The sequence below is a fragment of the Pleurodeles waltl genome, chromosome 4_1 (assembly GCF_031143425.1).
Source record: "Pleurodeles waltl isolate 20211129_DDA chromosome 4_1, aPleWal1.hap1.20221129, whole genome shotgun sequence".
Lineage (NCBI taxonomy): Eukaryota > Metazoa > Chordata > Amphibia > Caudata > Salamandridae > Pleurodeles > Pleurodeles waltl.
Window position 1 is genome coordinate 61,499,839 of NC_090442.1, and position 19,325 is coordinate 61,519,163.

At 44.9% G+C, this 19,325-nt stretch overlaps 1 protein-coding gene across 1 annotated transcript in view; it reads left to right on the plus strand.

Annotated features, from left to right (window-relative positions):
- Window positions 1-19,325, plus strand: part of SZT2 (SZT2 subunit of KICSTOR complex) — a 606,663-nt gene that overhangs the window by 91,408 nt on the left and 495,930 nt on the right. Inside the window, exon 13 of the mRNA XM_069227802.1 lies at window positions 16,586-16,738. Within this exon, the coding sequence (XP_069083903.1) occupies window positions 16,586-16,738 (153 nt within the window). The remainder of the gene's footprint in view (window positions 1-16,585; window positions 16,739-19,325) is intronic.

Consider the following 19,325-nt stretch of genomic DNA (forward strand, 5'->3'; position numbering starts at 1 on the left):
AACTTTCAGAAAGTCTAAACAACTTTTTGTCGCCTTTTTACCACCTCGCAAAGGCAACCCAAATCCAAATCAGGCATAGCCAGATAGTAAAATGCAAACAAACCTCCTAAGCTAAAGCCAAAAGATATTTACCTGTTCCTCCCAGAGCGCACACTATTCGCAAAAAGGGAGCAACCATGGCCTTTTAGGGAATATTCCCATAGTTGACCTACGTAAAGCAGCTACATGGTGTATCTACAGCCATACACTGACCTGCGTACATTAACTACCTCCTGAACTTTCACCAACTGTTGAGAAGGCTACGCTCTTCCTCCCTTTCACTTGCCCATACTCCCCGCATCTACTGAAGCAGAAGTGGAGGACGCTGCTCGTCTCACATCACAGCAAAAACCTGGAACAGCCTCCCCACACACCTCCGGATCATCACCTCACTTCCGGAATTCCGAAGGGCCCTCAAGACCTGGCTGTTCAAATGAGCCTCCGGGTGATTAGCTATGCTTTATAAATCTTGATTGATGCCATCGAATGTAATTTGTTACTTATCCATTAAGCATCTGTTCGTGGCATGTAGTGCTGTAGATTCACATGCGCCCACCCTCCTCCCCGGACATCTGTGGCCGTTGCAGTTTTTCTTTATATTCATACATTTAGCAGGGTCATTACATTACATACACATACTTTACACTCCTTTCTCCCCGCTTGCGGGAAAACAATCTAACAATGGAGTCAATGCCCATGCGAATTATCACTGAGAGGAGTCGTCACTCAACCTTGTGACTCGAAAGACTTCTTCAAAGAAAACAACTTGCACAACTCCGGACCCAAGACTAGATGGTACGAGTGTGCAGAGCAGGTAACTCTACAGCACTGCATGTCACAAACAGATACTTAATGGGTAAGTAACAAATTGCTTTCCTATTCTTTCAAACTTATTTTTGCAGGCTTTCTGCACGTTCTAAGTTGATGAATGGGAGCCATTTCAGTTACATGTTGAAGACTAGTGATAGCAAACCAACCATTTCTTTGATGAATGTAAGGAGTCTGGTTTTTGGTTGGGAACAGGAGAAAGATTTCTGTGATGGATAACTTTGACTTCTGATGGATACTTCTAACCACAGATTGCCCACATTGTGAATAGACCCAGGCCCCAGACTAGACACATAGATGTTTCTCATCATTGCTCCCACTCTCCAGCAGATGGCATTTTGTGACTCTGCGTCAACTTCGTCCTACCCCAGAAGTGATGCCAGAGCTGCATATATCCGCCACTCCTGCAAATTGATGTCCATCCCTTTCTTTCTGTGCCCTTAAACCTGGATCCGGACCTTGTTCCCAAACTTTAATTTCGCCAAGGATCCGAGGAGGCTTCCAGTTGGATTATCGTCAGCCAATCTGTTGGTAACGGTGCCTGTGCCTCCTGACCTTTCGGGGGGGATCAGCCCTGACTCTGAGGGAAACGTCAAACCTTGTTGCAATTCCATCACCACAAACACCCTGATCCCTGACATACATTTCCTGTGCTGTTGGAGGCCTTCATCTTGTATGAGATCTTTGCCATGGCAACTTCTTCCTGTAAGTTAAAGATGCTGACATTGGCCCACGTTCTATCTGCCATGGACCCAGAAGGCTGCATGGTAGCACTGGACCTGAAAGACAACTATTTTCATATCTCAATCCTGCAGTCTTTTGGACATTAACCTGGGGTTCAGAGCCTCACTAGTGCCCCTCAGGTGTTCACTAAAGTGATCACAATGGTCGCAGCAGGTCTTTGGAGGTCAGGTATTGCCGCCTTCCCCTGCCTTGATGACTGGCTGTTGAAGGCAGGCTTGCCACATTTAGTCATAGATCACCTCCAGACGACGGCGAACCTCCAAAAATATTTAGGGTTCTCGATCAACTCGCCAAAGTCACACCTTCACAGAGGATTCCTGTTCATTGGAGCTGTTCTTGATATTGTGCAGTTTCAAACCTTCCCTCCAATTCAGCAAGTCTAGGACATTTGGGCTATTTGACTGATTTTTCAGCCTTTGTACTGGGTCACGGTGAGAGTGGCTCTGAAGCTTCTTGGCCTCCTGCATTCTGCTGGTGGAATATGCCAGATGGCACATTTGCCCTGTATGGTGGGATCTGAAGGTCCCAGTGGGCTCACCAACCAAAGAACATATTGGATTTCATCCAGGCTTCGGAGGAGACTGCAAAAGACCTGCAGTCGTGGCTGATCAACCTCAGTTTGTCCAGCGCCAGACCCCTCTTTTTTTCCCCCCAACGACAGCTGATGGCAGCGACAAATACATCATTGCTAGGGTGGGGAGGTCACCTGGGACAGGTGGAGATCAGAAGACTCTGGTTTCCAGTGGAGACCCAGCTTCACATCAACATGTTGGAGTAGCGGACACTTTTCTTGGTGTTGAAGTCTTTACTTACAACCATCAAAAGGAGGCTAATTAAGGTCCTTGTGGGCAACACCATTGTGATATTCTAACATGCAGGCCCAGGTGGGGTCTTTGGTCTTGTGTCAGGAGGCTCTGTGCCTCTGCACCTGGCTGAGCTAGCAGGCCAATTCTATGGTTCTGAACCACCTAATAGAATCTTTAAACACCAGGGAGGACAAACCCAGCTGTCGACGCCTAGCTGATTATAAATGACAGGTACACCTGGAGATGGAGCAGGGTGTTTTCCAGTAGTGGGGAAACCCAGTACTAGAAGACTTGATCATTTCATCATCATAAGAACATGCAGTGTCAACACTTATGCACACTGGAGTTTCCAAGAAGACTCTCCCTTGAAGACACAACCTGCCTAGAGTGGACTTTCTCACTCCTGTACGCCTTCCCAACTCTACCTTTCCTGATCCGAAATTTTGAAGGTCAGGAATGACTAGGTTCAAGGCATCCTAGTGGCTCTGGATTGGCTCAGAACGGTGTGGTATAGTGAAAGTCTGGGCATGAGCATCTGCCTTCTGATCAAGCTACTGCTTAGGGAGGATCTTCTATCACAGTAGCAGAGTGGGGTCCTGGACCCAGACCTGTGTAATCTACACATCCATGGGTGGGTAATTAGCTCCCTCTTTCTGGAATCATGGATGTCACTTGAACAGCAAGGCCCCCCATCTACAAAATCTATCTGATAGAGACTTCTAGCCACAGACTCCTTACCTTAGAATAATCCCCATGCATCAGACTGGAGGCAGAAACTTTTCGGGCAGTACCTCTGCGTACCAGTAGGTGATGTCGTTCAGCTCCGCATCATTAAAAGTGACGTGCACAGTGCCTATGTAAATGCCATCCCAGCACGCTGACATCAGTTCTTTTCTTTCTGCGCCAGTCAGCACAGATCCGGAGACAACTACCTCCTGTCATTTTTTGACTGACTTTTTGGGCATTTTGTCAAGACCCTTTTTTCAAAACTTTTTGCCCGTGTGTCAGGGATGTCCCCCAAGAAACCTGTGGGGTTTAAGCCCTGTGGTCTCAGTCACAGACAGATGTCTGTAACAGACCCCCATCTGGTTTGCCAGAGGTCCTGGACCTTCAGCTGCCCTCAGTGGTAGTCAGGACTAATGTCTTTACAGAGGTGATTTAGCCATGAGTCATATTCTCCCCCACCCCCCCCCCCCAACCACCTCCCCCCACACTGAGAACCCCTTCTCCCTTTTAAATGAAGCCATCACTAAGGTCCTGTCGGGGCCTGGGCCCAGCCTGCACAGGCTCTTGTGCACAGAACAGTTGCCTGGCACCATCACCCTGCTCCTGGGGACCCAGCTTTCGTCATCGAGCGCTCCACCCCAGAGAAGCTGGTCGTCCAGGAATACACTTCCATAGTCACCTTTGGTGCATTCCCTACCACACCACTGGATAGGGAATCCCAGAGGCTGGACACCTTTCTCAAGAGGATGTTCTCTTCCTCCAGCCTTACTCTGTGGTCGGTAATCACAGAGTGTGAATGCACCCAGTTGGTTTGGAATTCTGTTGCACAAGTGCTGCCCATAGTCTTGGAGGATGGCTGATCCATACTGTGATATGTTATTGCAGATGGTAGAGATGCAGCCTGTTGGCATATGTGGACCGTAAGTCCCAGTGGGCACAGCATCCGGTGAATCTCACCAGCCTGGCCCAGCTTATCAGAAGGAACTGCAAAAGACCTGCAGTGGTGGCTGACGAACTGCGATTGGGTGAGCGGCAGACTCCTCTCTCTTCCCCAACCAGAGCTGACTGTAACAACAGATGCAGCACTCCTGTGCCTGGGTGACCATGTGAGGCCTGGGCCTCTGGCGGTGTCTCAGCTTCACTCCTGGGCGACCATCAGAGGCCTGGGCCTCTACCGGAGTCTCAGATCCATATCAAATTGCTGGAGCTGAGATTGATCCAACTGGCATTGAAAGTCTTTCTTCCTTTTATCAAGGGAAGGCTAGTTCAGGTGAACTACACCACCTCCATGTGATATTGCAATAAACAGGGTGAGGGTGGGGTCATGGACCCTCTGTGAAGAGGCCCTGCATCTCTTGACATGGCTAGAATGACAGGGCATTTCCCTGGTGTTTCAACATCTGGTAGGTTCTCTGAACGCTAGAGTGGAAAAACTTAACTGTCGATGCCTAGCAAATCATAAATGAAGCCTCCATCCGGAGGTGTTACAAGGTCTCTTCAGTGATTGGGGAGTACTTTAGTTAGATCTCTTCACTACCGCAGAGAACAAACAATGTCAGCACTTCTGTGCACTGGGGTTTACAAGGCGACTGTCGTTCTGAGACGCTTTTCATCTCGAATGTAGCTCCGGCCTCCTGTATGCATTTCTGCGTCTACCACTCCTGCCTAGTATTTTCAAGAAGATCAGGAACGACCAGGCCCAAGTCATCCTTAGGGCTCCACATTGGACCCTGGGAGTAGGGGTATACTGAAGTCCTGAGCATCAGCATTGTTCCTCCGATCAGGCTGACTTTTCAGAAGGATCTACTGTTTCAATAGCAGGACAGGATCCGGCGCCCAAACCTGCAAATGCTCCTCCTTCATGCATGAAGATTGAGTAGCTACAGTTGACAGTTTTTGACATTCCTCCTAAAGTCTTTAATGTAATTCTGGCAGTCAGGCGTCCCTCATCCAAGATCGTATATGCCTGCCTTTGGGACAGATATCTGGCTTGGTGTGCTTCCAAACCAGTTGATCTCCTTTCTGAACCTTTGTCTGAGGTTTTTTGTTTGTTCTTTCTTTAGCCTGGCAAGGCTTTGATCTGGGCACAGTTGAAGATTATATTTCAGCCATGCTGGCAGTCTTGTGGTTGCTGGTCAACCTTTCCTGTTTCAGTCACCAGTTGTCACTTATTTTCTCATATCATTCCTGCATATGTTTCCCCTAAAGTCCTCCGTCATGCCCTAATGGGCCCTGAACCCTATTGAACTTTCCTGATATGTGCGTTCTCAGAGCCTTTGCACAATTGCCCCCATGTGTGTTGACAGTAAAAGCAGACTTTCTAGTAGCCATTACATCGGCCAGGGGATTAGTGAAGTGCAAGCACTTTCTGTGCACCTACTTGCATAACTTTCTAACCTGACAAACTGGTTTTGAGAAGACGCGCCTCTTTCCTACCAAAGTAGTAACTCATTTGCATGTGGACCACTCCATCACATTGCAGACCACCTTTGCTCTGCCTCGTACCTCCAAAGAGGAGAAACTCCACCGCCTGGACCCAAAAAGAATGTTGTCATGCTACATTGATCATACTAGAGAGTTCAGAGCGAACAATCAACTCTTCATTAGGTTTGGGGGCAAAGAAAGCAAAGGCCGTACAGAAATGGACCATCTCATGAAGGATAGTACTCAGCATCAGAGTCTGCCAGGCACTGGCCAAGAAGCAACCCCCCTGAGGGCTTGTTTGCTCATTCCACCAGATCTAAAGCTGCAACCACTGTGTTAGGCTCACGCAGTCTTTGCCCTGGACATCTGTCAGTCGGCAACTTTGGCTTATTTGTAAACGTTTATCAAGCACTACTGTTCAGTCAGGTTTGTTGTGATGGGCACTTTGCTTCCTGTTCTAAATCTGATAGCAGACTCTCCCTCCGGAGAGGTATTGCGTAAGGAATCTGCAGCTAGAAGTCTGTCAAATGAACAAGTTACCTACCCTTGCTAATGTTTTGTCTGGTACAGACTCTATTTAACTGCAGATTTCTTAGCAATCCTCCCATCCTTCCTGCTCTGCGAACAGATTTCTCCATATAAGCTAACCCTTATGAGGTCCTGCACACTGGTACTTGAGCAACCTTCGTGGTTCAAAGCTTCTGGCATGGAAAGGTCGCAAAACATAACCGATGTCTGTGTGCTGGGTTGGCACATATATAGGCATCATGCACGTCACTTATTGCGTGGCTGACAATGACAAAGCTACTTACCGGCACGCAGAGGTACTGCTCAAAATGTTTCTGGATCCAGTCTGACACCTGGGAATTATTCTACAGTAAGTAATCTGTGGCTAGGTAGAGTCTCTTCTAGATAAGGAGCCACCAAAGGTAAGTTACTTGTTAGTTTAAGCCATACCTTTGGATAGGTTTTGTGGCGAGGTGTAGTTCCTTCCATACAGACACATTTCAAGCAAAGCCTTGATTATTCACAATGATTGTACCAAGGTTCATTAGGTAGGCAATATGCTCTTTGTGGGGCTCTCTGGAGCAATGAAGGTTAAAGCATAGCAGAAAATGGCTGTATCAAGCGGGAGAGTACTCTGTATAGAGATCTGCTATGCATTTGGCAAGAAGCACACTCCTGATGGTCTGAGGGCTCATTTAGCCAGAGGCAAGGTTGCTACCATTGCATTGGGAAGTGGAGTACCTGATCTGGACATCTGTCATGCCATGACAAGGCGTCGGTGCACATACTCACAAAGCACTACTGCCTAGATTGCCTGGCAGGAGGGGCACTTTGGCTGCTGGATCTGCAGGAGTTTGAGCCATTTCAAACACCCAACACATTGAGAAGTGCTGCTTTGGTATCTATTCACAAAGTGAGGAGTCTACTTTTAGAATTATCAGAAAAACAAGCTACTTACCTTCAGTGATACCCCTTCTGATGGATACGCTATATATCTGCAGACTTTTCACCACACTCCCGCCTCTCCGTTCTCCCACCTCCCTCCACACCTCCCCTACTGTCCCACCTCCCTGTTCTTTCTATTTATAAAAAAGGTTGCAATCTGTCGGTCTTCACAGTGGTACATTGGTTCAGTTCTTCGGCTCTGCATCCAACGGACATAGTCAAGAAAGAATCTGACATCAGCGTGCAGGGGTGGCGCATCTATGGTGCTCTGGCATCACTTCCAGGGCGGGACAAAGTGGACGTGAACCAGAATAAAGCCATCTGCAGGTGCATGGGAGCAATGCTGAGAAAAATCTCTGGCTCCAGTCAGGCACCTGGGGGTATTCACAGTGTGAAGCATCTGTGGTTAAATAGGAGTATCCACCAGAAAGAAAGTTACCAAATGTTAGTAACCTTATCCTTCCCAATCAAGCTGTCTTTCTCTAGATCTTAGTGTAACAAGCAATGTCTGCAAATGAGAAGAGAATGTGTTGAGGAAAAGATGAGCAAGAATCGAGAAATATGACCCAACATCTCCCCATTTAATGAAATGAGCATTGATCAAAATGAGTTGTATATAAAGTATTCTTCAGAATATTAAGGGAATACTATCTGAAAAAGTCTAAATAGATAAGTTTTGCTAAGTTGCATCTCTCTTCAGTAGATCTGTTTATTGCATAATAAAATGGCAATTATCAGCTTGCTTTTCATGGAAATGCTGTTGGTGTTATACTGTTGGTGTTGTGGCTAATTACTGTTATCTGCTGACCAAAGCAATGGTAGGCCCTAAAAGCAATATGCCCATTGACTTAAAGATAATTCTCTTAGAGATTGGAAGCTGAAGGAGTACCAACAGAGATAAAGACGCAGAAGAGCAGCTAGGGTGATTTACTGACTTGCTGTTGCCTTCAATAGAGGACCAGATAGTTTGTATTGCTACAGTAAGCAAACAAAATGGGGCATTTCTCTTTACCATAGGGAGCGAACTTCTTGTAAAGTCCATATGCAAAATTCTTAATGATTGTCCTGACATCATCACTCTAACTTTATAGCATTCCATGGTCGCAGAAAGATAAGCTCCCAAGATAATTGGTATAAACCTGATGGAAAATGTATAGTAGAACAGACTCCTCCTTGCGAATGCCACAGTCGTAGTATTTCTGGAAGGCACCAGATATATAAAAAAGAATTGTATTTGAGCATATAAGAGTTTTAGTAGAAGGTTTTCTTGCCGGATAACTAGGAAAATGGAAATCCCTGTACCTTAGAAGGCAAGCCATCCAATGACACCAGTTTTGGGCCAAAAGTGTTGAGCTTGATTTGTTAAAGCCATGTCGCACTTCTACATTTTACTGGCAGCCTTGTGTGTTTTTGTCGAATTGAGCTCCACAGTCATGTTAGGCCTCCTGTTTTCTGTAGTCAGACGTTGGAGCTGGGCTCTGATGTTGAGGTGGTGCCCAGAGTTGTGTGGGTGGCTATGGACCTCCTATACCTAGGCTACGAGATAATGACAGTAGTGTCAGTATAATGCATTGTCTAGGTACAGACCTTGTTGCCGGTATCACTTTTTACTCTTGTCTTGGGGAGCTCTACCTCCCCCATCAATGTAAAGTCTCTGGTATCTTCCATACTTGGATCCTTTAGCCCCATGATGCCTGGGACACTAATGAAGGTTGCCTTCATGTATGTATGCATGTGTGGGTGTGTGTGTGTTGGTTTTCCCATTAGCTCCCAGACTGGTAAATGGCTGAGTCGCCTTTGTGTGTGCTGGAATCCTGCAAACCAGGCCCCAGCACCAGTGTTAGTTCCCTAAACTGTACCATTGCTTCCACAATTGGCACACCACTGGCACCCAGCTTAGTTCTGTGTAAAAGGTACCAGTGGTACCAAGGACTCTGTGGCCAGGGACGGTCCTTTAGGGCTGCAGCATATATTATGCCGCTCTATGGGACCCCTCACCAAACACATGCACATTGCCATTGCAGCTTTTGTGTGCTGGTGGGGAGAAAAAGGTAAAGTCGACATGGCATCCCTCTCTGGGTGCCAAGCCCACAAACCACTGGGTAAGTCCCCCCTCTAGCAGGCCTTACAGCCCTAAAGCACGGTGCACTATACCACAGGGAAGGGCATAGCTGCATGAACAATCTGCCCCTATAGTGCCTAAGTCCATTCTTAGACCTTGTAAGTGCAGTGTGGCCATATTGAGTACATGGGCTGGGAGTTTGACATTACGAACTCCACAGCTCCATGATGGCTTATCTTAATACTGGGAAGTTTGGTATCAAACGTCTCAGCTCAATAAACCCACACTCATGCCAGGTTGGATTTATTGAAAAATGAAAGATGCCCACCTGTATTTCACTCAACCCCTAAGTGTAAGGCTGACCAGTCTGTTCCAGCCTGTCACTAACAGACAAGTTTCTGACCCCATGGCGTGAGAGCCTCTGGGCTCTCTGCAGTCGGGAACAAAGTCTGCACTGGGTGGAGGTGCTTCCATCCGCCCCCCTGCAGGAACTGCAACACGTGGCTGTGAGCCTCAGAGGCTCCTTCCTTGTGTTACACTACCCCAGGGCACTACTAGCTAGTTGAAGCTTGCTCCCAACCCCCAGAACAAGCTTCATTTTTGGCGGCAGTAAAATTAGTAAACCCCAGGAGGTGTGCCAACTCCAGCTAGGACCACCCTTAGGGTACCCAGAGCTGAGGTGAACCCCTCCTGGTAGAATCCTCCATCTTGCTTTGGAGAATATTAGCCAATAGGGTTAGGAATATGCCCCCTCCCCAAAGGTAGTGGGCACAGGAAGGATGTAGCCACCCTCAGGGACAGTAGCCATTGGCTAATGTCCTCTGACCCCTGTAACGCCCCTAAATCTAGTATTTAGGGGCACCCCTGAACCTCGCTTTTCAGATTCCTGGCAACGTAACAGAAGATCTGCACCAGCAGAGAAGACTCTAGACGACAACTGACTTGGCCCCAGCCAAACCAGCCTGTCTGCAGCTTCAAGAATCCTGCTACAAGAAGGCGACTTGACCTGCAGGACCAGCAACCTCTACAAACCCCCAGAGGACTGCCTGCTTATCCAAGTACCAAGATCTCCATAATCTACCCCATTTTTGACGACTTGGGCTTGTTTCCAGTTTTGCTTTGGTAGTTGTTGGTTTGTTCAGGGCTCGTTTTCATGGTGGATTGTGCTCATTTCATACATGGACACACCATTTCCCTAAAATAGATGGAATGGGTCTCTTTCCTAACTATTTCCGTTGTGACTTTGTGTGTTGCTTGTTCAGGGGCTCTTGGAAGACCCTAGTGGTCCGTATTAGTTGTGTCTATTTTTGGAGACCTGACCCACTGGTCTCTATCTTGCAGCTGCATCAGTTCAGCCTCTGTTGAACGAGAGCCTCCCGGTCTTTAACTGCATCATGAGTATGTTGCCACCTGCACTGCCCCCCCTTGCTCCACCCTCTTGTGCATCCCCAGCTCTCCCCCGGGCCTAGGCCCATTACTGAGTTGCTGTTGTAGAGAGGGACTTGGGCGCCCTGCACTCTGGCTGCCAGGTCCTCTCTGTATCTTCCAGCCGACCTCATGCGCTCATTGCTGCCCATGGCCCTACAAGAGTAGTAAGTATGACCTGCTGCTCCCCTCTGCACCTACCGCTATAGGACACTGGGTTTGCATCCAGATTGTGCACCTAATACAACACAGTAATGCTTTCTTGGCATTGTTACACTCACAGGCCTTCCTGGAGTTTACTTGTTAACACTGTTTATAGTTTTTGGATGCATAGTCTGAATGTTATAAGGTGAAAGGAAAGCCACAGATTCTTTGTGTATCCTACAAACCTGGTGAAGGGTTCACCTCCGTCAACATTAATCTTCTGTGTTGCATTTCCATTTTTGGTGGACTTAGGTTGTCAGTAGTTGCTAGGTAGCCAACATATTTGTACCTTCTTACTGGTTTTACGTAGGAGGATGGTGATTTGTCCAGCACTTACTTTTTATCTCAGAGTAGCTATTCATGGTTTCATGTCATCATCTATAATGTCAACGTTCCTTTGTCTGTCTATACCTGCTTATCTGTATTTCTACTATGGGGTCTCTTACCCTTTGATTGGTAACTTTTTTTTCGTTCTTATATTTCCTGCAAGGCCTTTATGGCCTGAAACATTTTGTCATGGATTGTATGACTTTCCCAGTGTGTTGTTTTTACTTGTTTACCTTCTTTACAGCAATGGTGCAAATACATTTTCTGATTAGTTTTTTGATTCTTTTGTATTATTTGTGGCTTTAAAGCATCCTCAGTTGTGCAAGTGACCCCCAACTCTTCTGGCTCTGTAGCTGTTGCTCCAATTTGTGCACTCTAGGGGATGTTTCTACCACTACAGTCTAATGGCAAGTCCATGAAGGAATGTACAAACAGTTTATTTCTGATAGAGGTTGAAGGTGCCGCATGGCTAAATTCTCATAAGGTCCCATATGTGAGATGTGTTGGATATGCCAATGCTTGTTAATATCTGGGGAGCAGGCACAGTCATCTGTCCATTGTTCCTCATCTGTATTGCTTCACCTGTACCAATGATTGTTTTTTGGAGGAAAATCATTTCATCTTTATGAGAACAGTCTGGGATCTTTTACCGTTGTACTGGGTGATTTTAAGCCTCTGTTTAAAAAAAGAAACAACTTTGGCTATGCTTGTACCATTATTCTCATTATCATTAGCTATGGTGACAATGGGTTACTGTTAGGGTAGAAGGACAGAAACTTCAATAGTAGCCCTTTTGAAAGATAAAGGTGCTATGATGTCCACGTTCCTTACTGTTTGTCAAATGTGATAGAATTTTGTCTCAAGGTACACAGCTGTCAGTAGCTGTCAAAGATCAAAATTGACCAGCACTAAGAGTAAGGGAAAAGAATAGGGAGGAGAGCAAGAGCAAATAGCAGAATAATGTACATGCCATCAAATCTTCCAAAAATCATGCCCAACCTTAGATTCTCATTCCACTCCCTGCCTTCCCTGGACTCCACAAACACTGGAAGCCAAGAAAGGCCAACAAGCAGAAACCATTGCAGTTCACCTAATCTGACAATAAAAATCACAGAATGAATAGCTTAGTTTCTCACTAACAAATACCCTTTTCAAGATGTTCTAAGAAGGAAAATAGCTAAGTGGATTAAAGAACAAGTTCACCATGAATTAAAAATTATAATGCATCAAACAGATCTGTCCACATTCTTGTTAAAGAGTGAATTGAGCAAATTATGCGAGGAGCTTCTTCAAAGAAATCAAGATTAATTGCTTTAGTAAAAGCTAATGGCCCCAAAATATAGTCTTTGAGCAACATAAATTAACTTTAGACTCAATCCTGTATGAATCATGAGACAAAAATATGAGCACAGTTAAAGTACAGCTTATGGTTGCTTCTAAAGGATAGATATTTTAGAGATTTTTTTAGAGAATTTTAGGAATATCGCAATGTGTGTGGATGAGGGTCAGTTGGCCCAGTTATGTGATCATTTCTGATTTTGTAATGGTCAAAATGAAAGTGTCCAAGTTATTAGGGTATTTAAATAGATAGGTTTTGTCATTTTGTATCATCTTGAAGCATGCTGGATCGTTGAAGGAGACTTGTACCGAGAGCTCCCTATGGCATTTCATTTTGGCTAGAAATGCTAACAGTTTCTTAGCATATGCCAGTTTTGGATCGTAGGAGCATGAAAATGAGGACTTGGTGTAGAATTTTTTTTTAGATATCACTGTTGGCACTCTATGTCCCCTTTCAATTTCAAAGTCTTTGTCAAACTTTAGCCCTATGGTTTCAGGTGTCTAGTACTCAAGACCCACGATTACCAAACATTCCTACGTTGCCTCATTTGTTTCAGTCTTCCAGTTCTGTGACTTAACTTTTAATAGAGATGACTTCCTTCACTAATTTGCCTGTTTTGTTTTGATCTTTTAGCACAATTTCCTCCAAATTACGTATTCTCAACTCAGTCTCTGTGACTCTGTTTCTTAAGTTTTAGCGATCTTTTCTCATGCTGATGAATTTGTTGTGCATCATGTCTGCATTAGTATTTGTGGATTGTGCTAGATCAGGTAGCACCGCAGGTCTTTGAAGGATCATTTCCATGAAGGTGCCAGTATCGCCTTTGCTCTTGATAGGGGATTCCAGGTCTGAGGGGTCTTGTTCCGGGACTGTGCAGTCTTTAACTGTTTTGCATCTTTCATTTGTTTTTTCCCTGGTTTCTGCTTCATGTAATTACTGCATGACAGACTGAGGCTATGATGACTGACCTTGGTGGTTACTACTCAGTGCATCATGCGATGAGGCAAAGTTTGATTTAGAAGGGAAATCGTTGTTCATTTTCATGATGGATCAACCGGAATTTGCTAATTTGATATTTTGCCAGGTAACTGTTTATCAAGCCATGGTTATCGCATTACTGTAGCTTGATGAGTTTACTCCATGATAGCTCAGGCTTGAAAGACTGAGATGCCACAGATTCGAGGTAAGTAACTAGAAATCTCAGATCTCATGTTTTGATGGTGCCTATTGGCTCTAAGGGCATCCAGGAGATCAGAATTAAACAACACCACCACCGCCCCTTGTTATTTATAGTAGCAGACGAAACTCAGCAATGATCAGTATAGTTTAGAACCACTCCTTTTTTGATCAGGTATGCAGCACAATACCATTTCTTAACTTGAGCATTATTTATGATGCACCATTTTTGCAAGAGCATTGACATGGTCCTTTAGTAGGAATACAAGAATATCAGTATAGCTCCTAGTTGTCTGTTGTTAACTGGGTGGTAATAACTTGTCTGGTAATGAGCTACTTGGTGAACAGCTTGTTACAATCTGACTTCATGTTGACTGTTAGCTTGCAAGCACAAATCCCAATATCCCACCAGCATGCCATCTTTAGTGATTGAAAGCATCTGGCGGTAAGCTGTGCTGTATTACTCCATTGAATGGGTGGATCCATTAGGTACTATTTTCTGGTTGTATTCACCACCTGCATTGCTATTTGGGACCTTTTCTCTTGTGAGCAGCATTCTCTATATTCCCTAGTGCTTGTCGTCTTGGCAACCTGAATTTAAGCAACAATTAGGTGTCTCGCTTAGGTCAGTTGTCTCGTTTATGGGAGCTGATTAAACAGTCTTCAGCAGTGCTTTAATGACCTTTGCAGGCAAACACTGCTGATGTGAAGGGCCTGCAAAATGAGTTTCTCTGAATAGGTCGCAGTTAGGGGGCACTGGTGGAATGGAAGTTACAGGGCATCACTTGGAGCACTGCTTGAATGGTGAAAGTTGTCCAGTGCGAGCGTAGCAAGCTTGGTTTAAGGGTAGTTTAGAGTAACTCCGAGTGCTTCGTCATGGTTGAAGTCTCTTGTTATAAAATGAGGGAGGATCATTGCAGTTCGTCACGAGGGTAGGTCGTTCATCAGTTCCCATGCGTCATCTTGAGGCTCTAGTGCTCCTGTGTTGCAAGGTTTATCCATTCACTTCTTCCTGCTGGAAAGTGTAAGATGGCTAAAATCATGGTGTTAAACATAGGCTGACATTATTCACGGTTGGGCTACGTCCTGTGATTTTTGGGCCCGACTTGCTAGTAAAAGCTCTGGATTGTGGCAATCTTACATGGCTGTCTGCTAGCAAGTGGCCATTTTCTCAAGCTGTGTCCAGACCCCTCCCTATTCTCTTCCTATTTCTGACTTAATATGATTAATGGGAAAGACCTTTACTTTAGATTTTTTGCATTTTCTTTGACAACTCTGAAAAGCTATTCAGTAATATGTTTCCAATCTTTATTATCATCTTGTACCCTTAACACTTTTATTTGATTATGTTAACTGCAAAAGTTGTTAAGCACGTCAAGAAAATCTTCTCTCGTATTTGCCATCCATTCCTCCAATATTGGCTCCATCAATAGTGAGTACAAGTTTTCAGGCAATGGAAAAAGCACAAGAATAAAAAAAAAAGAGATTGTTAGTTAGATGGTGTTTCCCGAAGCAAAAGGAACAGACAAAGAGTGTTTTGGTTCTGCCCAAACATCAATGCAGTGAGGGAAAGGCCTTCCTCTCCAAATAGAAAATATGGATAAGCCTCTAGTGGAGCAGTGAATTGTACATCGTTAAAGTAAACATTCTGAAAATCATTAAAAAAAGATTCTGTGGTTTGTGCATAAGCCCCAATCAGGACACTGACACAGAATGTTTACTTCCACATTTTCTTTACAAATCAATTTTCACTTTATTTTCCTTCAGTCAGATAAGATTAGATTAGTGCCTACCATACGCAAGATTGGCAGCACCAGTCACCGCAGTGCATCAGGCAGGGTTGGCAGCAGTAATGTAAAAAAGGATGTGCCAGTTTGAACAACTTCTACATGAGTAACACAACAGTCACAGCTGCAGTGCCGCTGGCACGAAATAATATTAGTAATAAATCTACCCACATTATTTATCACTCAAATAACAGCTTTAAACATATGTTGGTAATGTAGCCATTTTTTTCCAAACATGAACTCCGGAGTTCTGAAAATATACACATTTGTGTCAGATACACAATTTCAGTTTTGTTATAGATACTATTTCAACCAAGCAAAACCTTCTTTTTATTAGTCTGCGTCACACACAGTGGCTTATTATGACTTCGGCGGACGGAAAAGCCTGTCTGCCGAAGTCCCATGGGTAGGTTGCCACCAGTGTGGCAGCCTTCCCGCCAGGCCCTTTGCGAGTTTCCCGCTGGGTCAGCGGGTGGAAACTCAGTTCCCCCCGCTTGCTCAGCAGGAAACAACCTACAGCATTGTCTCCGGCTTGTAATAGAGCCAGCGGCAATGCTGTAGTGCGTAGGGTGCACCAGGCAGTTTCAATGTTCACTGCCTGCCAAGCAGACAGTGAACATTGCGACAGGGCTGGCCGGGGGGGCCCTGCACTGCCCATGCCAATCCATGCCAAGGATTTAGACCCACTAGCACCGCCAGACCGATGAGAAGTCATAATCTGGCAGTGCTGGCAGTCCGACTGCAGTGCTATCGCCGTGGTCGTAATATGGCGGTTGGACCACCACATTGGTGGCGGTCTGACCGTCACTCCGACCCTGTAGGTCATTAGACCGCCAGGGTCGTAATGAGGCCCACAGTCTTTCGGATCATAACCCCCCATGCTGAGGGTCCTGTCTCTTCACATATTCAAAAGTTCAAATACGTTCTTGGAATCAGTGCGTTGCATCAAAGATATGAATGAGTCATTGTAGAAAGCTTTCATTCTGTTCTCATTAAACATGTTAAATCAGCATTTTCACCAATTCCAGTTGGAAATCTGAATTTAAACATTTAATCCACCAGCATTCCATGCATAGAAATTATTTTTGTATGTTTCTAATTCTTAATGTTTTGTTTTCACTAATTTACCTATTTGGGATCTAAGCTGTGAAAGTTAGTATCATTTTTCCGTAGAGTGCTTATAGATGCTGCATTTCCAAACGATTAACTGCTTTCTGACTTTTGATTTTTCCTTTGTTTTCTGCAGGCCGGTCCCTAAGCAGCTTCACACCCCCGGCAGCAATGGACGCTGCAGCACCATCCAATGCCGCATCTCCCACTCCGCACTCACCTCCTTACTGCGGGACTGGAGCAGTTTCGTGCTGGTGGAGGGATATTCTTATGTCAAACTCATATACAGGTAAAATGTGTAGATTTCATAGCACAGCGCCTTGTCAGCGCTACTGGTATTATGCAGACTCTCCGAAGTGGCTACCCTTTGGGACGCTGCACCCGGGGCCACAGCTACCAGTCAGTGCTACCAATCCCAGCCCTTCTGCGTGCTGGGAATTGAGGCTGACTGTGGCTTCATGTACCTTGAGTGAAAATGTGGCAGAGATGAGTCAGCCTACCAGCATGGGCAAACACCAGAGGGAATTAGCAACAACCAGAAGACCCTTGGCATGTAAAAGAGTGAATTATACAGTGAGGGTTTTAGCGAATCACTTGCCATGCAGTAGTATTGGTGCTGAATAACAGTACCTGCCAGTGATTTTGGCTACTAACACTTACCTTTTGCAGGTATTCTAGAAATGGGTTATCAGTTTTTTGAACTCATGTAAGTCCTGAAATCTCTCATCAGTGATGGTTTCTATTACCCCGCACCTCTATGAGCCTCTGTCACTTTGGCACGTGGTTCCTTGTAGGATTCCCTGGAGCAGTACTCTGAGGTGGCTTCTCCTCTGTCAATATGTGCTATGAATTTGTGGCGATCTCCTATTTGATGCTCGTCTCAGTGAGACCTCTAAGGTACAGTGACTGCACCGTCCTTGAGTCTGTACTTTTAGCTGTGGCCAGAATAAGTTCTTCAAGCCTTAGATCTCTTGTAGGTGGTGAGCCTTATGGGTTTTTCCTGATGCTCTGCAGTGACTGACCAGTTCATAAAAAAACCTCTTGTAGGGAGGTGCATTGTGGAAATCCATGGAAGTCTTGACTGGAACTGTTGATCCATGTGCTGCCTCGAGCATTGCTGGTGTATGGTACTGTATTAAGTCCTTGGTCCTCCGGTGTGGCATAATCTCTACTGTGAGGCCTTAAGCTTTGATGTGACGTCCCATTTGCAGGGCATAAAGCTCTATTCATTTTATTCTTAATATAGTAGGCCTGATGTTCAGCACTTTTAGTGAGAGCTAGTGTTTTCATATGTTGTTCCCTCATGTGACCCCTTAATGTACGGGTGTGGTATAGCTTCTTCCATGCACCCCTAATACTACCCTCTTACCCGACCCAGTGGGCTTCTTCATATATGTCTTTGCAGCATTTGTGTGGAATGATCCTTTGTGTGAATGTTAGTGCAAACCCTGAACTGAGCCTATAAGGCTTTTCTGTTGTAATCCTTTTTTTTCCTGCTCTTGCTTGGTGTGGCCCCTCTTGTGAAAACCTAATACTTGGATTTCTGTGAGATCTTCGGGCATTAACAAAGTTTCTTCTCTTCTAAATCTTTGGGGCTTTGATCTAGCATGACCTAACCGGTATCACTGTAAAGTTTGTTGTGTGTGGTAGTTCCTGTGAGTCCTTGAGATGTGTTGTGTTTTCTTTCATGGGTGTCTCTGATGATCCTGCTGCTCATATGAAGCCATGGAACTTTGATAAAGCTTGAATCTTTCTGAGAGTTCCTAAAGCATTGCTGTGCAGTGACTCCCACATAAATCCACGATATCTTGGCATGGTGTGGTCCCTGAGTTCATTGTCTAAATGTTTGTGATATGGTATAATCTTCATATGCCATCCCTTGCAGTTCTGATATTATGTGCCCTCCTCGTGCAAACCTATGCAGTTCTGGTGTTGTATTCCTCTTGTATTCTGTGGCCCCTTCTCTCAAACTCCAATCTGGTTCTACAACCCCATGTGACTCCTTTAATATCCTGTCAGTTCCTTAAACTATGATGATATATTATGGCTTTTTTATATCAGTGCCCAATTCTCCTTTTGTGTAGCCCCTGTGAGAGGTACAGGGGGTTGACCCAGAAGCTCTTTTGTGACCCTCTTCCTATTTCCTAATTTACTGATGAAGTAAAGTGCCGCTACTGAGTCTTTATACCTTTGTTGTGGTCTGCCTCACGGTTTCTCTGTTGAGGTGGTGTGACATGGTGTCTTGTGTTGTGTATTATGGCCTTTGATGTAAGCCCTTGCACAATTTAACAACTGTCATGTGTTTGACTCTCATGATTTCTTTGTGGTAATGTTCTCTCCTGTAAATTTTGTGGCTATGGTTAAGAGCATTGTGAAGAGAGTTCTTGTCTGCGTTCTTGAGCTATGGCTAGAGCTGATCCTTCTGGGTTTTTCAGTTTTGGGGTGAGCTAGAAAAGTGGGAGTATGGCATGGACAATCCTTGGGAATCTCTCAGGAATCCGTGGAGTAATTTTAATTCTATGTTGAATGCATAGCTCATAGTGCCCTCATTTTTAAATGATTGAATGTCCCTCATATTCATTGTTTGTTTCCATCACTTTTCATTGATTGTGTGTTCCCCGCGAATCAATCATTATTTACCCCATTTTCAAAGGCTAACTATCCACCACATTTATTGTGTCCACAATTGTCAGTGATTGTTTTCATGGATGATGTAATTATATTAATATTCTATTCCTGCTATTCAGTCAGTTTCCACTTATCAGTAATTACATCCCCCCCCCCCCACTTTTCAGTGAGTGCCTATTCCCCCACTTTACAATGATTGTCCCCAACTTTCAAATGTGCCCTTCACTTAATATTTGTCTTCCATTTGT